A 21,789-nucleotide genomic window follows, 5' to 3' on the forward strand; every position below is an offset into this window, starting at 1 on the left:
CTTAATTTTTGAAGGTTGTAGACTTACACAGGCTCCAACACTCACCTGGGCCAGACTGACATAGGGAGGGAATTAGGCAGGTGTGCACAGTTGGGAGTATAAACCCAAGACTTCACATTTTAAGGGTTAGAGGAAGGGGCCAGTTCCTCTCTGGAGATTTCCCAGGCTGACTGCTACAAGGTTGGATGTCCTGAGGGTCCCTGTTGGGCCTTCAGAGATCAGTGTTCAGGAAAGGGCCTTGGGTGGGAAGTTTAACTCTGGAAATGAGAGATGACTTGAGAGCAGATATGTTAAACAAGTGAACATGCAGTGCATTATGGGACCTGGGATTTCTGATGTTTTCAAGCACGTTTACAAAATGATTTCGGTAGACACCTCTCTGAGGGAAAGGTTGTCACTTTTCAAGTGTCAAGGAAGTTCCTTGTCACTTGAATGTTAATGAGCTGGTAGGAAAGAAAACTCTTTTAGGCCCTTCAAAGGAAGCCGGAGGCCACGCTGCAGGACACCCAAGGCTGGGAAGCAGTTTCTCACTAGAGCCTTGAAAACAACCAAAACTGAGTCTACGAGCATTCGCATTTATTTCTCTAGGACTGTCATCAGTTCCTCACAGAAGCCAAGTGGCCGCAGAAGGTGCAGGATCCCTGACCTACACACCCATGAGGGTAAATGCAAAAGGGTGGGGGCTTGGCGGCGAGGCCTCTGGCTTCGCAGGGCGCGGAAAGGCCTGGATACAAGAGATGCTCCTTTGCCCTCATCGCATCAGTGGGGTCCACACTGCACAGGGATGCCCCCGTCCCTCCTGCCGCCCCTTCCCGGAAGCCCGCCTCCCCGCGGGTCTAGCCCTGGGAGCCGCCGGTTCGCGCGCTTCTTCCCGCCTCCAACGGCAGCTGGGCACTCATTTTCCCGGCGGAGGTAGCGCGTCCGCCGCGCCGCGCACTGCGGCATTCAAGATGCGCTGACGTCGCGGAGGGCCGGCAGTCGGCGCGGAGCGGCCGGCGCGCGCGTGCGGGCCCTTCGCTGGTTAGGCTGGCGAGGGCACAAGGCCGGGCCCGCGAAGGGCGGCGGCCGGGCGGAGCCGCACCCTCGGAGAGGCCAACGCGCAGACGGGCGGGGATGGGGGGCGCCGGGGCCCGCACCTCTCCCCGGCGCTCGCGCGGCCCCGGGAGTGCTCAGTGACGACGACGGCGCCGCCCCTGCTCGGCAGCGCCGAGTCCGCTTCCTCAGGGAGCCCGCTTCGTCAGGGAGTCAGCGGCCGGCGGCGGCCGGCATGAGAAGCGGCCGGGGCCGGGCCAGGCCTCGCTGACCCCGGCCCTGCGCGGCGCTTCCCGGTTTCTGCCCGGCCTCTCGGCATGAGCGCCCGCCCAGGCCCGGGGCCGCGGCTGCCCCAGCTCGGCGGCCGGCGGGCGCGCTCGGGGCCGGCGGGCCCGCGGTGCTGATCGCCGCCCGCCCGCGCGACCCCGGGGCGCGGCCATGGAGGTGGTGGGCGACTTCGAGTACAGCAAGCGGGACCTCGTGGGACACGGGGCCTTCGCCGTGGTCTTCCGGGGGCGGCACCGCCAGGTGAGCCCCGCCTCAGGCGGGGCTGCGGCGGCTGTGAGGCTGCGGCCGGGGTGGCGCGGGGCCGGTCCGGTCGCGCTCGGACCCTCCCCGGTGGCGGAGAATTGCAGACCTAGCGGAAAATGGACAGGTGGCCCGCGAGCCCCGGGCTTCCCCAACTCAGTGTCGCGTTTCCCCGCGCGGAGCCCCGACCGCCCACCCACCTTCGTTCCTGGGCTGGGCGGACGGCCGGCCGTGGGGTGAGGCGGGGAGACCCAAATCGACCCGAGAGCGGGCTCAGCTTTTTTTTTTTTTTTTTTTCTTTTTAAGCTTATGCTGTTTTGAAAACAGGCTCCCAGCAGGTTTTAGAATCTAAAGAATTCGGAAAGGCACCTCAGGAGTGGAAATAATCCTAAGAGAGTTTGAGCCAAGGGGCAGGTCTGAAGAGGGCTGGCTGGCCTGGTTGCTCAGCCTGTAAAGTAGTAAATACAATATTACCGAGTTTTCCTTTATCGTGAGAATAACTTAAAACTCAAGAAAGAAAAAAAAAAAAAAAACCACCACGAATCGTTTAATCCTGCCTAGCTGTCAAATCCTATTTTCGGTTAACTGTTAACCATCTCCCAGCTTATCCTCCATAACTTTTAAGTCGTTGTAGATAAAGTGTGTCCTTTTTTTTCCCCATTTATTGCTAGTTACTACGGAGGCTTCATATTTATTTTTACTGGCTGTCTTGTGGGACGTTAGCTTGCTACACCTTTGTAAAATCATTTTCTTGTTAGAAATTTGGGTTCTGTTTTCATCTTTATGCTTATAGATTCTTTTTTCTTTGTTTCTCTTCAGTTGTTTCTGTGGAATAATTTTCAGGAGTAATTGTTTTTCCTTTCCAGAAAACTGATTGGGAGGTAGCCATTAAAAGTATTAATAAAAAGAACCTGTCAAAATCACAAATACTGCTTGGGAAGGAAATTAAAATCTTAAAGGTATGTTTCTTTATGGGGTATTTCATACTAGATACACTAGAATAAAACTTAAATGAACACAAGATGACATCCTTTCCAGTTTGGGTAGTTGACCCCAAGTTTGAGAATGTTCACCTGTTGCTCTCATTTTTGCATGCTCAGTTTTTTGAAACATTGAGTACTTGCAAGCTGTTTTTAAGAATAGATGCTTGCGGCTCTTGGTCAGTGCTTAGAGGGATTAGATGAAAACTGATTTTAGCTTCTCATCATTCCTTTCCCTTAGTTATTGCGTTGTCCTTTGAGAAGAGGCAGGCATCTCTTGGAGGTTTCCCTCGTGGCTCAGATGGTAAAGAGTCTGCCTCCTGTGCAGGAGACCCAGTTTCAATCCCTGGGTGGGGAAGATCCCCTGGAGGAGGTCATGGCAATCCACTCCTGTATTCTTGCCTGGAGAATCCCATGGACAGAGAAGCCTGGCTGGCTACAGTCCATGGGGTTGCATGGAGTCGGATATGACTGAGTGACTACCACTACACACAGGCCTCTCTTACGCATTATTTCTCTCTTTTTCTGTTGATTCCTTTCTTGTTAAATATTTTTTGGAGAACTGGGGGCAGTTGTAATCTATTTTCCTTATAAATTGAGCAAAGTTATTTTCCTTGGAAGTTGTCTTTTTAGATCACTCATAAGCAGAATTATCCAAGTGGGATGCTTTGAGGGGGGAAAGGAGTCCATGGTCAAATAAATGTGGAAAGTCATGTTTACTTAATACTTCTTGGAGAGTCACAAAGCCCTTGATTCATTATAAAGAAATTCGAAAAAAATATGCAGTGAAGAAATAGGTTTAGGTGTGTTTAATCCCAAAGTAATATAAACATGGAACCTTCATCTAACGTTCATCAGAACTGCTGTTCTGTGGACAGCTCTTGGGTAAGAATTATAGCTTGTTGAATTATATTTTGTTTTCTTTTAGGCAAATCATGCTTTCTAAAAGCAGTTTGGAATTTTAGGCCTTTCTTGTTAGAAATTATGTATTAAATCTAAAAGACTAGCAGTAAAATATGTGGTCATACTGACGTTTTATTTTGTAAATGAGAATAAATTAGGACAGTGAAAAAATGTTTGCCCCAAGTAGTTTGATCAGGCACATTTCTTGTTATTCTTAATTAGACTGAATTGTTTTAACTAGTAACAAAAGTGTAGTATACTAGAAATAGTATAAATGGATATAAATGTGTGTATATACTTAATTTTATTTGCATATTGAAAAATTACAATTCTTAAATACAAATATTTTGAATTCTCAATTTTCTTAACAGGAACTTCAGCATGAAAACATTGTAGCACTCTATGATGTTCAGGTACCTTATTTTGGATTTTCAAAGAAATATATGTATGTTTGTTAATAAAGAACTTAATAGAAATTTTTTCCATTTCATACAAATTTAAATGTCATCATAGAAACAGAAAAATTGCTTTTTTCTTGTTGAAAAGATATATAGCTGGAGTTGTGTGTTTATTAAGAATTTGTATAAAATAGTATAGGGCAAAAGGATAAAATAATGTGCTGCATAAGTAAACTTACTGATAAATGATAATATGCTACAGTAGTGTTGTTTTAGGTCAAGTAGAGAAATATTGACGCGAGATCTGGCATTTCTGTGATGAATGTAGAAAGGACTATTTTGGGCTATTGAAAAATCAACTAGAGCTTTTTTTCTTATTGCAGAAGCAATGTTTGCTAATAGTGGTGATATTAGGCGATAACATGGCATGATAACAAGGAAACTGCAGATTCATCACCTGGATTTGTTTATGTTGATTGGGTACAGTAGAGTCGTATTATTTTTGGAGGTGGGAAGGCTGGATTCTGAAGTTACATTCTAAGGCAACATTTCTGTATAGTCAAAATCACCCTTGGAAATCCTTTTCAAAAGCCCAGGTTTAGAGAAAATTCCTGCTTATTGGGTGGAGCACCAGAGCAAGTAGTTGGCTTGTATTTAGGGGCCATATTGTGTTTTAAAATCCTTGGATCCTAGAATCACCCTTCTAGTGGTATTCACCTGATGGGAACTCCAGGAGTCTGATCCTGAGGGGCGGTGCATTCAGCTTTTCCCTCCACTCCTTCCACAGCCGACCAGGTGCTTGATGCACATTACTCTGTTCTTTTGTTTTCTTAGTGTGGACAGTGGAATTCCAGGAAGTAAATGAGTGTGTTATGTGATTCTGCTATTTTATTTCTAGCTAAAACCATTTCCCTATACACTTACATTATTCAAATTCATTCATTTTGTGAGGTTCCATGCGGTGAGGTGCTGTGTGCCAGGCATTTGTAAAACAGGCCTTGCTCTCAGTGTGATTAATTTTAGTGGGCTCTTCTGTATGTCCTTTAAAAAATAGTTATTTTTTATGTAGTCATATCATACAGCAAAGTATTTATTTAACTCTACCCAAGTTGTAAGATGTTTAGATTTTTCCCATTACAAAAAAATGCTCCAAGGATAATACATAACTTCTGAAGATACCTGATTATGTCTTGTGAGTTCAGTTTCTAGAATTGGAATTATTGGGACAAGCAGAACGATCAGGTTTAAAGTTTTTGATGTCAGTGTGTGATCTCCAAAAATACAACAGATTCCATATACAGAACATGTATACTCTGTGGGTATATTTTATTACCTATTTAAATAGATACAATTCATTCCTTCATTTGAGAAATTCAAAGCAGCCTAGAAAAGGGAAAAACAGTTAAAGTCAAAACTAATCTGATGTCACAATCCCTATTGAAATGCTGGTTCTCCTCAGAGCTGTTTGTGTAGTTGTCAGAGTTTCTGTAGATAGAGGGCACCACGAGGTACAAGTCAGTGCCTCGTGTAAAAATTGGTAAGTAATATTAACTCTTCTTTGCCTGTCTCTTGAGAGGTACAGAAAACGCTATCAAGTTCAGAGTTGATTTTGCTTTCAGGGTGGAGAGTGTAGTTAGATTTTTGTCTGTCGAAATGAATATTTTAAAGTACTGGCTTTGGCTGCAGAATGAGATATCATTAGGGAGAACATGTTCCAGAAACCAGAACTGTGGAACAATTGGAAATATCAAGGTGACTGCTGAGAAATGTTTACTGTTTTGTGCATTGTGTACTCCTGGAATTAATTTATAAAAATAGACTTCAGAACTCTTGGTCAGATGAATATAATCTTGACGCTTGGCTGTTGAGTAGACAGAGTTTAGATTTGCTCGCTGGATTCTGATTGGGGTACAGGGTGTGGGGTGCAGAGGTGGGTGCAGTCATTTTATCCACTGGAGACGAGCACCATTCACACTGGCCGCCACTTGTGGAGGTCTATCTCAGACTTATGTGCACTTTGATGAACTGAGAACTTTTGACATTGTAGTCCTCAGGTTTCACTTTAGATGACACTTAAACACATTTTCCCTAATTACAGAAGTAATATATGCTAACAGTTTGAATGGGGCTTCCCTAGTGGCTCAGCTGGTAAAGAATCTGCCTGCAATTCAGGATACCTGAGTTCTAGCCCTGGGTTGGGAAGATCCGGTATTCTAGCATGGAGAATTCCATGGACTGTGTAGTCTATGGGGTTGCAAACAGTTGGACATGACTGAGCGACTTTTACTCACTCACTCACTCACTCACAGTTTAAATATTCCAGCATTATCAAAATGAATAAATTAGAAAAGATATGGCACTTCCCAGGGATAACCACTGTTTGTTATATTTGTTTTAGAGTTTTCTAAACACATATATGAATCTATAGTCATGTAATACAGTGGGAGGAGGCTGGGCTGGGCATAGGCAGGTCAGCTTCCCACGCAGATGCAGCCTCTGTGAGGACCCGACAGGAAAGACAAGAGTGAGGACCTGGAAGAAGGGATGTGGCAGGAGTGCTGGGAGTGGAGGGAGTGCTGGGTGATGTAGGGGACGGTGGAGGGCTCACACGGGATGGATCGCTAGTCCAAGGATGGTGCAAAGCCGTTCGGAGGGTGATATCATGACTGCTTTTGAAAGATACATATCTTTGAGTATTTTGGGCATGAGGTAAGTATTGTCAGCTGGGAATACTTCCCTGCATGAATGTCAATGGTCTGGAAACATCTACCTCTTGTTAATTTTTAGTGTAGTGAAAAAGAGATTCGTTCAATACATGATGCTGGCAAACTGAGACATCTGTCCTCATCATTTTTCCAGAATAATTTTCAGTGACTCAAAAGCTTAAATATATAAAATAAGCAGTAATGATCTTAGAATAATATTTATATGACTATATGTAATCTAAGAGCTAGAAGGGTATTTTATTTATTTTTATTTTTGGCTGTGCTGGGTCTTCATTGCAGTACGCGGGCTTCTCATTGCGGTGGCTTCTCTTGTTGCTGAGCACAGGCTCAGTAGTTGTGGTGCAAGGGTTCAGTTGCTCAGCAGCACATGGGATCCTTCCAGACCAGAGATCAAACCTGTGTCCCCCGCATTGGCAGGAGGACTGCCAACCACTGGACTACCAGGAAAGTCCCTAGAAAGGTATTTTAAGTCAAGATAAACTCAGAAGCGATAAAAGTAGGGACATAAAAGTTTTGAAAGACTTATTTTATGTCAGATGATACAGCCATAAATGGGTGAAATTTTCATAAACAAGTAGAGAAAGGTAAATTAAGGTGAAAGATGTCACTTCTCACCTTTCCTATTGGCAAAAGTAGTAAGTGCAGTAATTCTTACTGGTGTGATTGAGGAGGAGATGTGTCACTGGTACAAATGTCAGGCTTTGGATATGATTTTTGGAGTGTGTGACGACACTTTGCCTCCACCCTGAGGAAGAGTCTGGGCATTACAGTCCAAGTACTCCCAGTAATGCAGGTCAGGGTGTGTTCCTTATCTGCATGGGTCCTGCAGGGGCTCCTGTTTCTGTGCGTGAAAGACAAACCCCGCTATCCCCGGTCTCCCCTTCTCTGCATGTTGCTGCTTCTGTTTTGTCTACTTGGGCCTCCTGTGGTTCTTGGCCACTTCCCCCTTTTCCTCATGCCGAGGGCCTCCTTCCTGCAGGGAGATTATATGTGCAGGTGGATCGCCATGTCTGTTGTCTGCACAGGTACACCTCAACCTTCCTTATGTCTTCACTCAAACGGTGTGTTTTCAGGAAGCTTTCTTTAGCCACCCTAAATGGAATTGCAGTCCCCTCCCAACCCTGTTTCTCCTCCTTCCCCAAAGCACCTATCATCATCTCCAGGCTCTGTGTACTTAATGCTTTTGTTTGTTGACTTGCTCCTGACCCTCCCTTCTTAGAATTTAAGATTAGGGAGAAAAGGATATTCTACTCTGCTGTCTTACTGCTGTACCCTCGGGGCCTGGACCAGTGTCCTGTTTATAGTAGGGAGTTAAAAAGTCTGTCATTGAGGAGTATCTGCCAAGGATGTTAGAGCTGCACATCCTTGACTAAACAACCCAGAATCCTGGACATCTATCCGAGGGCCATAAAAGCCTGAGAACTAGGATGTGTGTCCAAGAAACAATACAGCTTTGCTTATAATGGCCCAGACTGGAAACAAGTGATGTTCCTTGGTAGGAAACAGCTTAAATGGTGATATAGTCACACAATGACATATGACAGTTAGGAAAAAGACTTGTGCATATGCATTTGACTTGGATGGATTTCTTTGGTATATTATTGAGTAAGGAAAGCAAGGTTCAGATATTTATATGTGATATCCCGTTTTTTCAAAGTAAAGTGTGTTTGTGTGTGTGTTTAGCTTCTGATTATATGAGTAGGAGAAGGGTATGGGGTTACATACCAGACGTAAATATTGGCCAGCTGTTGAGGTGAAGATAATCAAGCAAAAAGGTGGAAATGTATTATATTACAGTTAAGAATCCCAGCAAGTACATGCTTCCTTCAGGTGTGTGTGGGCTGGTAGGACAAAGCATCCCAGACCATGTGTTTCAGAATCGAGACTGCACATTTAGTGTTGCTCTTCCTTTAGTTCTTTGCATGAATAGACTTGAACTTCTTGATGACTACATTAGCCATTTAGTGTCATTGAAGCTGAGATGCTTATGTCAGTGTTTAGGGGATTTTAAATTTCACTTACTAATGGATTTTGTGATTTCATTTTACTTCTTTAAAATGAATACGTATACTATTTTATTAACAATCATTATTTTAAAATTTTTGCTTGCTTTTTTCTCTAATCTAGACCATGTATAATATGTTTACTTTTCAGGAATTACCCAACTCTGTCTTTCTGGTGATGGAGGTAGGTAGTATCCAGGTTTCTTTTTAATTTTTTTCTTTTGATTAATGCATACCTTAAAATTGACAGGTTATTTGAAATTTGAATTAATAAAGTTTCAGTGATTTAGATTCTATTTTATAAGGAATATAAAATTTTAAAATGTTGATTCTATGATTCTTATAATTTGTTTGGGACTGGATTTATAATATTACAAATGTATTTTTAATTAAAATTAACTGATAGGATTTCCATGGTGATCCAGTGGTTAAGACTCCAAGCTTCCAATGCAGGGGATGTGGGTTCGATCCCTGGTCAGGGAACTGAGATACTATATGCCATGTAGCCAAATTAAAAAAAAGAAAGCTGATAATGAATTGAAATAATCTTGAATCAGTGTCTTATTTTAATTACTTTTTGTTTTGTATATCAGTATTGCAATGGTGGAGACCTGGCAGATTATTTGCAAGGTAATTTTTTGACTTTGTCAGTGGTCAGTATAGTACTATAGTGTGTTTAATCTTCATTTACTTCTGAAATATGCTACCCTTGTTTTCTGTACGTGTATAGAAACATCCAATAAATATTTGTATATGTTTAATTGTGGTTGCTTTGCTGCCTGACTGTTGTGTGTTGTGGTTTTACTCCTTTGCTTGTATATAAGTACTTGTTTATGTGTGCCTTTCTCTGACAGTTTGAGAGGTGAGGTTTCTCACCATCAGAGAAAAACCAACAAAATTTCTCTTCAAAGGATTCTAGTTAGGGGCTGGCAGTGAACCTTTAGTCTCTTTCATCTCCTTAAAAAAAAAAATAGTGGGAGAATATGTCCTAGGATGTGTTTATTAACGTGAATGTTGCTTGTAAATTTTAAAAGATGTCGTAAGGGATTCAGGGTAACCTTGACATTATTTTGTGGCATAGAGGTAAGGTTTTAGTACTAGATGTTGCTTGAAATTCCATATATAAAGTGTGTTCGTGTTCAGATCAAATTGTGTCCCTCCAAAGTACTTTTTAAAGGACATTAGATGAAGTCAGCACCTACTTGTTCACCCTTGAAAGTATATGGGAAATAGGCAAAACAAACAAATAAAAAAGTAGTAAAAGGTTCATCTCTCAGCCTAAAACTGCTGCTGCTAAGTCGCTTCAGTCGTGTCTGACTCTGTGCGACCCCATGGACTGCAACCCACCAGGCTCCTCCGCCCATGGGATTTTCCAGGCAAGAGTACTGGAGTGGGTTGCCATTGCCTTCTCTGGTATTTTTCCTGAGATTCTCTCAGATTATGTCAGTTTGGTAAAAAGGTTTTTCAAAAAGTCATTTGCTAGTAGATAAAATTCAGAGATGGGCATTTTTTTCTCTATTGGAGGAGAGGAGTTAGAGCTAGAAGACACCTTGCTTCTACCTTCTGTTAACCTCTGAATCTTGAGATCCTTGACTTCTTATCGATCCAGGTAAAAGCCCCTTTCCCCGGGGTCAAGCTGAAGGGCACTTAGCTATTTCACTTCCTTGTCGGAATATCAGTGTTCTTTTCTAACAGAAAGCCTGTGGGCTGACACAGGTGCTGATGCTGCTGTAGCAGGTTTGTTAGCTTCCTCAACAATCTATATGTGATGTTGAACTCTGCTTTGGATGTTCTGGAGCAGTAGTGTTAGATCAGGAGAGCAGGGAATGAAGAGCTTACCTGAATGTTGGGGTCAAGACAGGCAGGCTGGTTTGCAGTAGTTCCTTTGTTATGTCACTTAATTGCTGGTCATACTTAATGGTCATACTTAACCTCTCCCTGTCTGCCACTTGAAGAGATGTGTCGAATAACTTAGGTACTCAAGGCATTGTCTAGAGCTGTACTGTCCACTACAGTAGCCACTGACCACATGGGGCTGTTGAGCTATTGAAAGGTATGCTGTGATATGCAACACACATTGCATTTTGAAAGAAAGAGTGATTATATCAAGATTTTTAATGTTGATTATAGGCTGAAATGATATTTTGGAAGTACTAGGTTAAATAGATATTATTTCACCAGTTTCTTTTCATGTTTGAAAATGTGGCTACTAGGAGATGTTAAGGTATGTATAAGGCTCACATTATGTTTCTGTTGGGGAGCATTGATCAAGAAGATCTGTCAGAGGTCTGGAGGGCATAATGCCATTAAATCACAAGACACCCATTTAGTCCTTGTATTTGGTTTGATAAAGTGCCTTTCACATCTTCAAAAGATAAAAAACAAATTCTTTTGATTGCAAGTTAAAATAAGGGAAGTTGGAAAGTAATTGGTAAGTTGTACTTTAACATTATTTTTAGCAGATACCTTCAGTTTGGCAGCCACGGCTGAGCCTGCCCTGTCAGGGCCAACTGCTCAGGAGTTCATCCGTCTGAGAGTTTTCATGTTGGCTGTGCCTTTAAAATGTTAAGCTTTTACCAAGAGAATTTCAGTTTGTGGGATTGTGTTGAGAGTAGGCATTCCGTGTTCATAGAAATACGTGAATTTCTACTGTAGTTTGTGCCCAGAAACAGCCTAAATGAGATCATTAATTTTTCTGCACAGAAACAGTGTTAGAATTTGGTCTCTGAATCAGATAAACTTGCATGTATCATGGGGCAAAGATACAAGTTCTAAGCAGCTGCAGTCATTGACAGTAGCAAAAGTTTTCTAAGCCCTAAAATGAAAATGTAAATGAATGAGATGGAAAAAGCCGTACCATCCATTTTTATTGCTTCAGTGTAATTTAAAATGTTACAGCAGTAAAGCTCCAGTTGTTGCTTTGCTGCTGCTGCTGCTAAGTCGTTTCATTTGTGTCTGACTCTGTGAGGCCCCATAGACAGCAGTCCACCAGGCTCCCCCGTCCCTGGGATCCTCCAGGCAAGAACACTGGAATGGGTTGCCATTTCCTTCTCTAAGGCATGAAGGTGAAAAGTGAAAGTGAAGTCACTCAGTCGTGTCCAACTCTGTGGGACCCCATGGACTGCAGCCCACCAGGCTCCTCCATCCATGGGATTTTCCAGGCAAGAGTACTGGAGTGGGGTGCCATCGCCTTCTCCGCCAGTTGTTGCTTTGACCCTCCCACTAATGTGCTGTCATCGTTGCGTTCATCTGCAAGGGAAGTGTCAGTAGAGCTGGGAGAACCGGGAGAACGTACTCCAGAGTTTAACAGTGTTCATTCATCTCTAGGGAGGGGAGCAAGGAAGCTTTCACTTTTTGTATGTTTTAATGCATTTGGATTTTTCTTTTTAATAGTGAGCATCAGGGAAAGAACCCCAAGGAATTTTTAAAAGTAGATGAAAATAGCCCTCACAGAAAAAAGTATTTGGTAATTTTTAAACCATGGGGATTTAGTTCATTTGAAGATAATCAGTTCAGTCGCTCAGTCGTGTCTGACTTTTTGTGACCCCATGGACTGCAGCACACCAGGCCTCCCTGTCCATCACCAACTCCCGGAGTTTACTCAAACTCATGTCCATTGAGTTGGTGATGCCATCCAACCATCTCATCCTCTGTTGTCCCCTTCTCCTCCCGCCTTCAATCTTTCCCAGCATCAGGGTCTTTTCAAATGAGTCAGTTCTTCGCATCAGATGGCCAAAGTATTGGAGTTTCAGCTTCAGCATCAGTCCTTCCAAGGAATATTCAGGACTGATTTCCTTTAGGATGAACTAGTTGGATCTCCTTGCAGTCCAAGGGACTTTCAAGAGTCTTTTCCAACACCATAGTTCAAAAGCATCAATTCTTTGGTGCTCAGCTTTCTTTATAGTCCAACTCTCAAATCCATACATGACTACTGGAAAAACCATAGCTTTGACTAGATGGACCTTTGTTGGCAAAGTAATGTCTCTGCTTTTGAATATGCTGTCTAGGTTGGTTATAACTTTTCTTCCAAGGAGCAAGCATCTTTTAATTCCATGGCTGCAGTCACCATCTTCGGTGATTTTGGAGCCCCCCAAAATTAAGTCTGTCACTGTTTCCACTGTTGAAGATATTAAGGACAAAATGTCACTCATTAAAATGATTTTAAAAGTAATATTTCACTTGTTCAGTGTATTAGTGTTATTTCTGTCTTTCCTAGTTTTAAGTGCATAAGAGAAGGTTATAAAGAACATGTTCTAGAGTTGTATGGGCAGAAGTATGTTCACAGAGACTCTAAAATGGGGTCGACCTAGGGATTGAACCCGGGTCTCCTGCATTGCAGGCAGATTCTTTACCATCTGAGCCAAAGAAGTCAAAATGGGGGCCCGGATATTAAATACCTAATGTAGATTGAAGGAATTGGACTTTTGACTTTTAGATCCACTGTTATAAAATACACATTTGTGTACTGACTACCTTGTTTCCCTGGTGGCTCAGATGGTAAAGAATCTGCCTGCAGTGCAGGAGACCCAGGTTTGATCCCTGGGTCGGGAAGATCCTCTGGAGAAGAAAATGGCAACCCACTCCAGTATTCTTGCCTGGAGAATTCCTTGGACAGAGGAGCCTGGTGGGCCACGATCCAGGGGGTCACAAAAGTTGGTCCGACTGACACTTTGCACTTTCACTTTACCTTTGAGTACTTATTACATGCCAGGTGTTTTCCTTAAGTCTTTATGATTAAACGTGCTGTCTTGTTTGAATGTTGCAACAGCCCCACATGGTTAGTCTGTTTTCAGTTTTCTGTAGAGGAGTTGGCACAGAGGGGTCAACTTCCATGGCTGTGCAGTGAGTATTAGTAAGTGAAAGAACTGGGATTTGAACAAAGGCAGCCTGACTCCACATCCAGCCATGCTCTGGTGTGCATGTGTGGGCGTGGCTGTTTGCTGGATAGCGATGACTCTCCAGTCGTGTCCCCACCACCTCTTGGTAGCAGTGAAGACGCAGCTTCTTACAGGTGTCTTTGGTTAGGAGAGGTGCCTCTGGGAGGTGAAAAGGAGACAGGTGTGGGCCTCGGCCCCCTGACAGGTCCAGTTGGGGGTAATGCCTTAGTCTCGCCAGCCAAGCATATCACGTGTTTTTAATTTGTACTCAGGTAGTGTTTGGGATTAAATATGGACATTTATCCCAAGTACTTGATGTGAAGGGGACTTACTTTTGGCTTGTGGAGGAAACTCGCATTTGCTAAGCATCTGTTGTCATGCTCATTCTTCCCAGTAAAAGTGGGAAAAGAAAACCATAAAGGATCGCTGATGAGAATAGAAGATATAAACATAAATCAGTTCTCTTTACAATAAGTTGATTAAAATTTTTGAGATATTTGATACCTCTTCATAGACTTAAATTGTTAGAGTAAAAACAATGAGAAAAAGTGAATTCCCATTCCTTACTCCCACAGATGAGACTTGGTTTTGTAGGCTTAAGTGTTTATGGAATGCCTTTTCTCCCAGCTAAGGGCACGCTCAGCGAGGACACCATCAGAGTGTTTCTGCATCAGATCGCAGCTGCCATGCGAATCCTGCACAGCAAGGGCATCATCCACAGGGACCTCAAGCCCCAGAACATCCTGCTGTCCTACGCCAGTCGCAAGAAGTCCAGTGTCAGTGGTATTCGCATCAAAATAGGTATGTGGCTATGTTGTTTCACTCAAAGAACACTTTTGAGACTCAATATTCTTAGGTAATTTTAGTTCAGTGAGAATGATGAATTTTGTTGAGACACTTTTGAGATTTTTGTTCTATTCACTGAAGTCCATTTGGATGTGGGAATGCTTTACATTGTTGGCAGCAGGTGCTAAATTTCAGAAAGGGCTGATGGGCCTGCACCAGGGCTCCGAGTAGGAATCTCAGGAGGAGATGCTTCTCTTCATCAGATGGAAGCTAACACACTGCGTTGCTGGCAGCAAATTAATACCCTGATTCTTCACAGCTCATGGGATTTTAACCTAAGGGATCTGAGAGACCATTTAGTTCAGGCTTCTTATTTGGAAGGTTTTTTTTTTTTTAGCTCACTCAAGGCAGACATGGCTCAGATGGTAAAGAATCTACCTGCAGTGTGGGAGACCTGGGTTCGGTCCCTGGGTGGGGAAGATCCCCTGGTGAAGGAAATGGCTACCCACTCCAGTATTCTTGCTTGGAGAATCCCATGGATAAAGGAGCCTGGCGGGCTGTACAGTCTATGGGGTCACTAAGAGTTGGACACGACTGAGAGGCTAACACTTTAGCACTCTCAGGATTATTTGAAGCACTTGGTAATGCTAGATTTTTTTTTAAAGCTGTTCTCATGGTTGTTGGAAAAACAATTTTTTACCAGTATTTTAAGAAATGTCTGTTATTATATAGGTTACATCTGGTATCTGGAGGAGGATGAAAACAGCTCAAACTCTGTACCTGGTGTTGATATTTTAATGAGAGCTTTATTAATGAATCATTTACTATTATTGGCATTTTCTCTTGCAAAGCGAGGAACTCCCTTCTGGGTTACAAAACTGGCAGAGCAGCGACCTGTGCCATTGGTGGCTACTACCATTATTTAACTTGTTGAAAGTGAGGTGGCCACTTCTTTCTTTGGTGGACAGTCTAAGTCAATAAGCTTTAGTTTCTCATAGTTCTTTTGTGCCTGCTTGTATCTTAAAGAATCATGATCTGTGTTAAGTGTGGGCAAAGGTATCATTTGACTTTCTCCCTTTTATTTTGTGAAACAGCTGATTTTGGTTTTGCTCGTTACTTGCATAGTAACATGATGGCTGCCACACTATGCGGGTCCCCAATGTACATGGTGAGTGTTTGCATCCTTTGTGTTTACAGCAGGAAGCATTGGGATTTAAGTATAAAGCTTGTTTCCAACTAAGATGTGATTTTTATCATAGTCTGAGTTTTTAGTATTTACAAATGTTAATTATATTACTGAAATGCTGTAATACACACGTCTTTCGCTTTAGCCTAGTGGACTATAAAAGTCATCTTTGCCCATTGGCATTTATTTTTTAACATGATTAGTTATGGTAGAAATCTTCTATTAGATTAAATTAGAAATAAAAATTGATGAAGTATGGTCATGCTATACATGATGTGTAATTTTAGGAATACTTAAAAAAATCTTTTGGGGCATATCTTCACCTATAGGTTGTAGTCATCCTTTGCATGTTGTCTCTTTTGACAGGATCCCTATACTATAGAAATGTTTCCCATTCGTGTCACATGTAACAGCTGAAAAATCTTACTTTTCTTCTTTATCCTCTCCTGTGGTTACTGTCAGGTCTAATAGGGTAAGGCTGTGACACTTCTGAACTAATGTGAGGTGGTAAGCCTGGAAACACCTTGATTCTGGAGCTTCAGAATCCTGTGAAGTAAATGAACCTAATTCAGTTTGAATTTAAAATAGGTTTATGTTCAGTTAGGGTTTCTTCTAATGTAAAATCAACTTTGAGATCAAGGGAACTAGTACTCAAAGTTCAAAAAAATTTTGTGTTAGGTTTACTTTTTCTTGATCATAACCTTACTGCTTATATAGTAAATCTTATAATTTAATATAATTAAATGCTACTTTGCACTTCTCGAGTGTGAAATCAGTTCAGTCTTGAACTTACAGCCTTGAGGATAGAGTACTTGGGCTGATTATTAAAGGAAGTTGACCCAGTAAGAAGTTTACTAGGAACAATAAATAAAAATGTTATGCCTAGAAAATAAAATGTCATTGTCATTCAGTGTATTTAGCACTTCCAGTCAATGCTTGCCTTGATTGATGGTAGTTTTAGAAAGCAACATCTAATGAGAGGGGAGAAAACAGCTGTAACAAAGTATCAGAGACTTTTTGTTTGCTTTTAAGACTGTTTTTATTATGTTTTGCCTAATAGATTTTCCACTATTTTAGAGTTTTAAGTGGCGGAAATAGGACTAATGTAGCAAACATTTGTGTGCCTACCATCCGCATTCGACAGTTAACATTTTACCGTGTTCACCTTGGTCTTCTTTTAGAGGAAATGATATATTTCGAAAGTGGTTCATGTACCTTCTGTAACCCACCCTTCTCACTCTCCTACTCTCCCATCCCAGAAGTAACCCTGGTCCTGGGATTGGGGTGTACTCTTTGTTACTATTTTAATGCTCTTTGTGTATTTTGTGTGTCCATACTATTATATAGAAATATTTTCTTTCTGCAACCTGCTGCTTTTCCTCCATTGTTGTTTTTGGGACTTGCCAGTAAACCTCAGTGTAAGAATGTGGGTCTATATTGGTTGCAGTATCATTTGATTAGGGCAGTATCACAGTGTGTTGTTTTTATTGTTGTAGTTTTGTTAGGAGTGTGATCTTCTCCAGTTAACACATGCAGGTCAATTATGTAACTGACATTATGCACGTCTCTTGAATTGCTTTCTCCCCAGGCTCCTGAGGTTATCATGTCTCAACATTATGATGCCAAGGCCGACTTGTGGAGCATCGGGACAGTGATATATCAGTGCCTCGTTGGAAAGCCACCTTTTCAGGTACCGTGACTCTTTTCAGGTATACTTAGTTCGGGGCTCTTTTCATTTTGCAGTTGCCTTTGACTTATAAAATGGGGAATGCGGTTGGCCCTTGAACAGTGTAGGGGTTAATACTAGGTAATACTAGGTTCTCCAGCTCAGGCTTACGACCCCGTGGGAAATAGGTGTGAATGGTGATATTAGCGCTTCCTGCTTAGCCTGGATTTGGGGTCTGGGAATCCGTGTGAGGGCGGGGGCAGGTCTGGGAAAATGGGTAACAGCTCTCCTCCTGCCTCTCCTGGAGGAGAGGTCATTGTTTAGGTTTTACACAATTTATCTTAGGTGGGTCTGCCTCTCCATTAACATTCTGTCAGAAAGAGCTCTTCTAGCATATGATCACAATGATTCTTCTTGAGTTCATATTGGCCAGTTACAGAGACAGTTTTTTTAAATTTGAAAACTAAAACAGAGAGAAATAATTTGCCCAAGATGGCATTAAAAGTCAGTGACACAGCAGGTTGAACACTTGATTTCCTAGCCTGGTTCAAAGGCAGAGGCAACTTCAGTAATTCAGCAGCTCTTACAGGGAGGCTGCTGTGTTGTGTTCTGGAGAGGCTGGAAAGGAGCACTTTCTTAGTTCTCTGGCTTGACTCCCTTGAAGGTACGTTGCACCTGACTTCACACAGCACACCTGTTGGATGGGCCATGTAACCTCCAGAGTAGTCACTCTTCTGAGCCTCAGGCCTCTCTGAGAATCTGACCTCAGAAAAATACATTATGCCCAGATGTGCAGAATCTGTACAGTGTCAGAGGTGTTAGAAGTTCCTTGTGCCCATCGATGGCTCCCTCAGGAGTCCATGGCTTTCAAATTCAGTCTCTATTCTATTGCAAGAATATGAGCATCCATCATGTAATTTGGAGTTTTTGCACTTGGTTTTTTAGGAAATTAAACCATTTTCTTCTTCTTTTTTTTAACAGGCTAATAGTCCTCAAGACCTAAGGATGTTTTATGAAAAAAACAGGAACTTAATGCCTAGGTATGTGTCTTGATTACACTGGGTTTTACTTTGTCGATACTGTGTTATTTATCTGAATTCTGTGTGTTTTATGTATGTTTTTCCATTATTGCATCTTTTTTCCAGTTAGCAGTAAAGAGAGCATTCATTTTAACAGGAAATTAGAAAGCTACTAGAGCATCATGCATGCCCATGTGCTGTGCCATTTTCTTCCTTTTTAAAATGTTAAATTTATTCAGAATAAAAACCTATACAAGTTATATGTGTTTTTTTGAGAGAAGGGAGGGAAATGCAAACAGAATAGATGGGTGTAAAGCAGAAAGTGGCTGGGCTTCCCCTGCTCTTACGGAGAACAAGAGTTTGCTGTGTACCTTTTGAAATTTTTTTTCTTTAGAAATATTTTTGGTGTGAGTTCTCTTTACATGTTTGACTGCTTATTTATGTATATATATTTATTCTGTTGTTCAGTTGCTAAGTTGTATCTGACTGTTTGTGACTCCATGGACTGCAGTATACCAGGCTTCCCTGTCCTCCCCTATCACCCGGAGTTTGCTCAAATTCATGTCCATTGACTTGGTGATACTATCTAACCATTTCATCCTCTGCCACCTTCTTCTGCTTTTGCCTTCAGTCTTTCCCAGCATCAGGGTCTTTTCCAATAAGTTGGGTCTTCACATCAGGTGGCCAAAGTATTTGAGCTTTAGCTTAACATCAGTCCTTCCAATGAATATTCAAGGTTGATTTCCTTTAAGATTGACTGGTTTGATCTTGCTGCTGTCCAAGGGAGTCTCAGGAGTCTTCTCCAGCACCACAATTCAAAAGCATCAATTCTTCAGTGCTCAGACTTTTTTATGGTACAACTCTCACATTCGTACCATGACTACTGGAAAAACCATAGCTTTGATCATACAGAATTTTGTTGGCAAAATGATACCTTTACTCTTTAATAGGCTGTCCGGGTTTGTCATAGCTTTTTTCCCAAGGAGCAAGTGTCTTTTAATTTCATGGCTGCAGTGAAATTTAATGCACTGTCCATGGTGATTTTGGAGCCCAAGAAAATAAAGTCTGCTACTGTTTTCCACTTTTTCCCCTTCTATTTGCCATGAAGTGAAGCCATGAACTTAATTTTTTGAATGTTGAGTTTCAAGTCAGCTTTTTCACTCTCCTCTTTCACCTTCATCAAGAGGCTGTTTAGTTCCTCTTCGCTTTCTGCCATTAGAGTGATGTCATCTGCATATTGATAGCTTTACCGACAATCTTAATTCCAGCTTGTGATTCATCCAGCCCAGCATTTCGTGTGATGTTCTCTGTGTATTAGTTAAATAAGGAAGGTGATGATATACAACCTTGTCGTATTCCTTTCCCAATTTTGAACCAGTCTTTTGTTCCATGTCTGGTTCTTACTGGTGCTTCTGCACACATATAGTTCAGTACAAGTTACTTTGCAAATTGTTCTGTGGCTATTTTTAACTTATGTATAGCATTTGTTTGCAGACATTATTATTTATTTAAGCTCTACCCTTTTCCAGGCAGAATTGGAGGTTGCTCTTTGTTTAACAGAGAACTCTGTAGCAACTCTCGGTGCCAGGTTGAAGTTGTGTTAAAACTCAAGGTGGCTGTGCTTCTGAGAGGCTTTGTCCTGCAGATGTTCTGACAAAGGCAGTAAGAATCTCAAGACAAGAGTCTTCCCAGACTGATGCTGCTTCTCAGAGGCAGCTGCTTAGTGGGTTGTTTCTCTTTTAAGGAATGAGGCTTTATCATGGTTGTCTTGGTATAAAATGTGGTATTTGTGAAACTGCATATACATTTTCATTTACCATAATGAAAGCAAAAGTTGTGTAGTTAATATATATAAACTCACCACTTTAGTGTTTTTTTTTTCCCCTCCCCTGCAGCATTCCCAGAGAAACATCACCTTATTTGGCTAATCTTCTTTTGGGTTTGCTTCAGAGAAACCAAAAAGATAGAATGGACTTTGGTAAGTAATATTTTCAAATTTTGTATCTGGTTTCTAATTTTGTGTATTTTGAAAAGTTTTTTTTTTCTTAATTTATGTTTTATTGAAGTATTGTTGATATACAGTGTTTTTTAGTATCTGATGTACAGCCAAGTGATTCTATTACACACACATATATATTCTTTTTCATTATGGTTTATCACAGGTTGTTGAATATATTTCCCTGTTATACAGTAGGACCTTATTGTTTATCCATTCTATATATAGTAGTTCACATCTGCTAATCCCCAACTCCCAGTCCCTCCTTACCCTCCTTTCTCCTCTTGGCAACCACATGAAAAACTATTTTTTTAAGATACTGTAGAGGTTTCAGAGGAAAATGAAATTCATTTTTACTTTTCTTTCTATCTCTGTGTTTTTCCTTTTTACATATTTTGTAAATGTATGGAAAGAATAACAAATATTTAATATAATCAATAATTTGCAAACTATTATCCTGTATGTCATTTCATTATTGGCCCATTTTTCTCATGGTTACTGGGCAATGTCCATTTAATTTCTTTCTTTTAAAGATAGAAATATTTACCAATTTCATGATCTAAAGTTTAATTTCAGTTTTTATAGAAGTTTCAGAAAAGATATATCCAGATTATTTCATCTTACTCCCTATACAGAAATTGTTAGAACTACTTTCTACTGAGGCCATGAACTGAGTGCTTCAGAGAGTGAGGTCATTTAGACTAAATCTGAGTTAATCTCACTCCTGATCTTGTATTAATCCGGCAAATTTCCATGCTGTGCTATTCTCCTTGTCCACTCTGTGCTATTTAGTAGCACGTAATTTGGAGACCTAATGATAAATGAGATGGTCTTTGTGGGCTTTTAAAGAAATAATGAAATAAATTATACATACAGGAAAAGAGAGTAAAATAATAAACTTTCATGTACTCACCTACCTATTTATCTTTATCTAATTAGCAGGCTTACTGTGTAGGTTTTATCCTTGGTGAATAGCTGAAGGAACTAAATCAAATTAATAGCTTTTTTAAAAACGTGAAACCAGCTGTAGGAATACTTCTTCTGGGATAGAAGGATGGAATTTACAAATGAGCTGCCTAAGACTTCTTGTCAGGACAGTTGACAGCCGTAGTTCACATATGTGCTTAACGAGGGCCTGGCTGCGGTTCTCTGTGTTGTCGTCTACTTGAAGACAGCCACGCAAGAGGACAGATCCACTTTAGTCATCTTGGTGGTACTGTGTTAGTAATGGGCATTTGGAGAATTCACAGCCATTATTTTTAAATTTTCATTGATTGAGAACTATTTACAATTTGATGATTTTTATAGATGATTTACAAAAATAACATGCTGTTACATTGAAAGGAAATTGTGTTTGTATAAAGAAGGTAATAATAATTATGAGCTTCCTTGGTGGCTCAGTGGTAAAGAATCTGCCTGCTAATATGGGAGACCTGCGTTCCATACCTGGGTTGGGAAGATCCCCTGGAGAAGGAAATGGCAATCCACCCCAGTGTTCTTGCCTGAGAAATCTCATGGACAGAGGAGCCTGGCGGGGTCTATGGGGTTGCAAAAGAGAGTTGGACATGACTTAGCAACTAAACAACAGTAATAATTATATATGATTTCAAGGGTACTATGTTGACTACATTGACAAGATCAACCTGTCTGCCAAAATCAACGTCAGTTTAAAGGTTGCATTCTCATTTT

The 21,789-nt window shown here is 41.3% G+C and overlaps 1 protein-coding gene across 11 annotated transcripts in view; it reads left to right on the top strand.

Moving 5' to 3' along the window:
* Positions 1 to 976: 976 nt before the first annotated feature.
* ULK2 (unc-51 like autophagy activating kinase 2) overlaps positions 977 to 21,789 on the top strand; it is a 58,496-nt gene continuing 37,683 nt past the window's right edge. For 9 of the 11 annotated variants that reach the window (XM_015458739.3, XM_015458740.3, XM_005220405.5 and 6 more), the window contains exons 1-10: positions 977 to 1,560; positions 2,427 to 2,519; positions 3,815 to 3,856; positions 8,722 to 8,754; positions 9,164 to 9,200; positions 14,075 to 14,248; positions 15,328 to 15,401; positions 17,008 to 17,109; positions 18,067 to 18,125; positions 20,000 to 20,082. In XM_015458739.3, coding sequence (XP_015314225.1) covers positions 1,471 to 1,560; positions 2,427 to 2,519; positions 3,815 to 3,856; positions 8,722 to 8,754; positions 9,164 to 9,200; positions 14,075 to 14,248; positions 15,328 to 15,401; positions 17,008 to 17,109; positions 18,067 to 18,125; positions 20,000 to 20,082 — 787 coding nt within the window. In that variant the 5' untranslated portion in view covers positions 977 to 1,470. The other 2 variants (XM_010816050.4, XM_059878330.1) reach the window with 2 other exon arrangements.

The sequence above is a fragment of the Bos taurus genome, chromosome 19, assembly GCF_002263795.3.
Source record: "Bos taurus isolate L1 Dominette 01449 registration number 42190680 breed Hereford chromosome 19, ARS-UCD2.0, whole genome shotgun sequence".
Taxonomy (NCBI): domain Eukaryota; kingdom Metazoa; phylum Chordata; class Mammalia; order Artiodactyla; family Bovidae; genus Bos; species Bos taurus.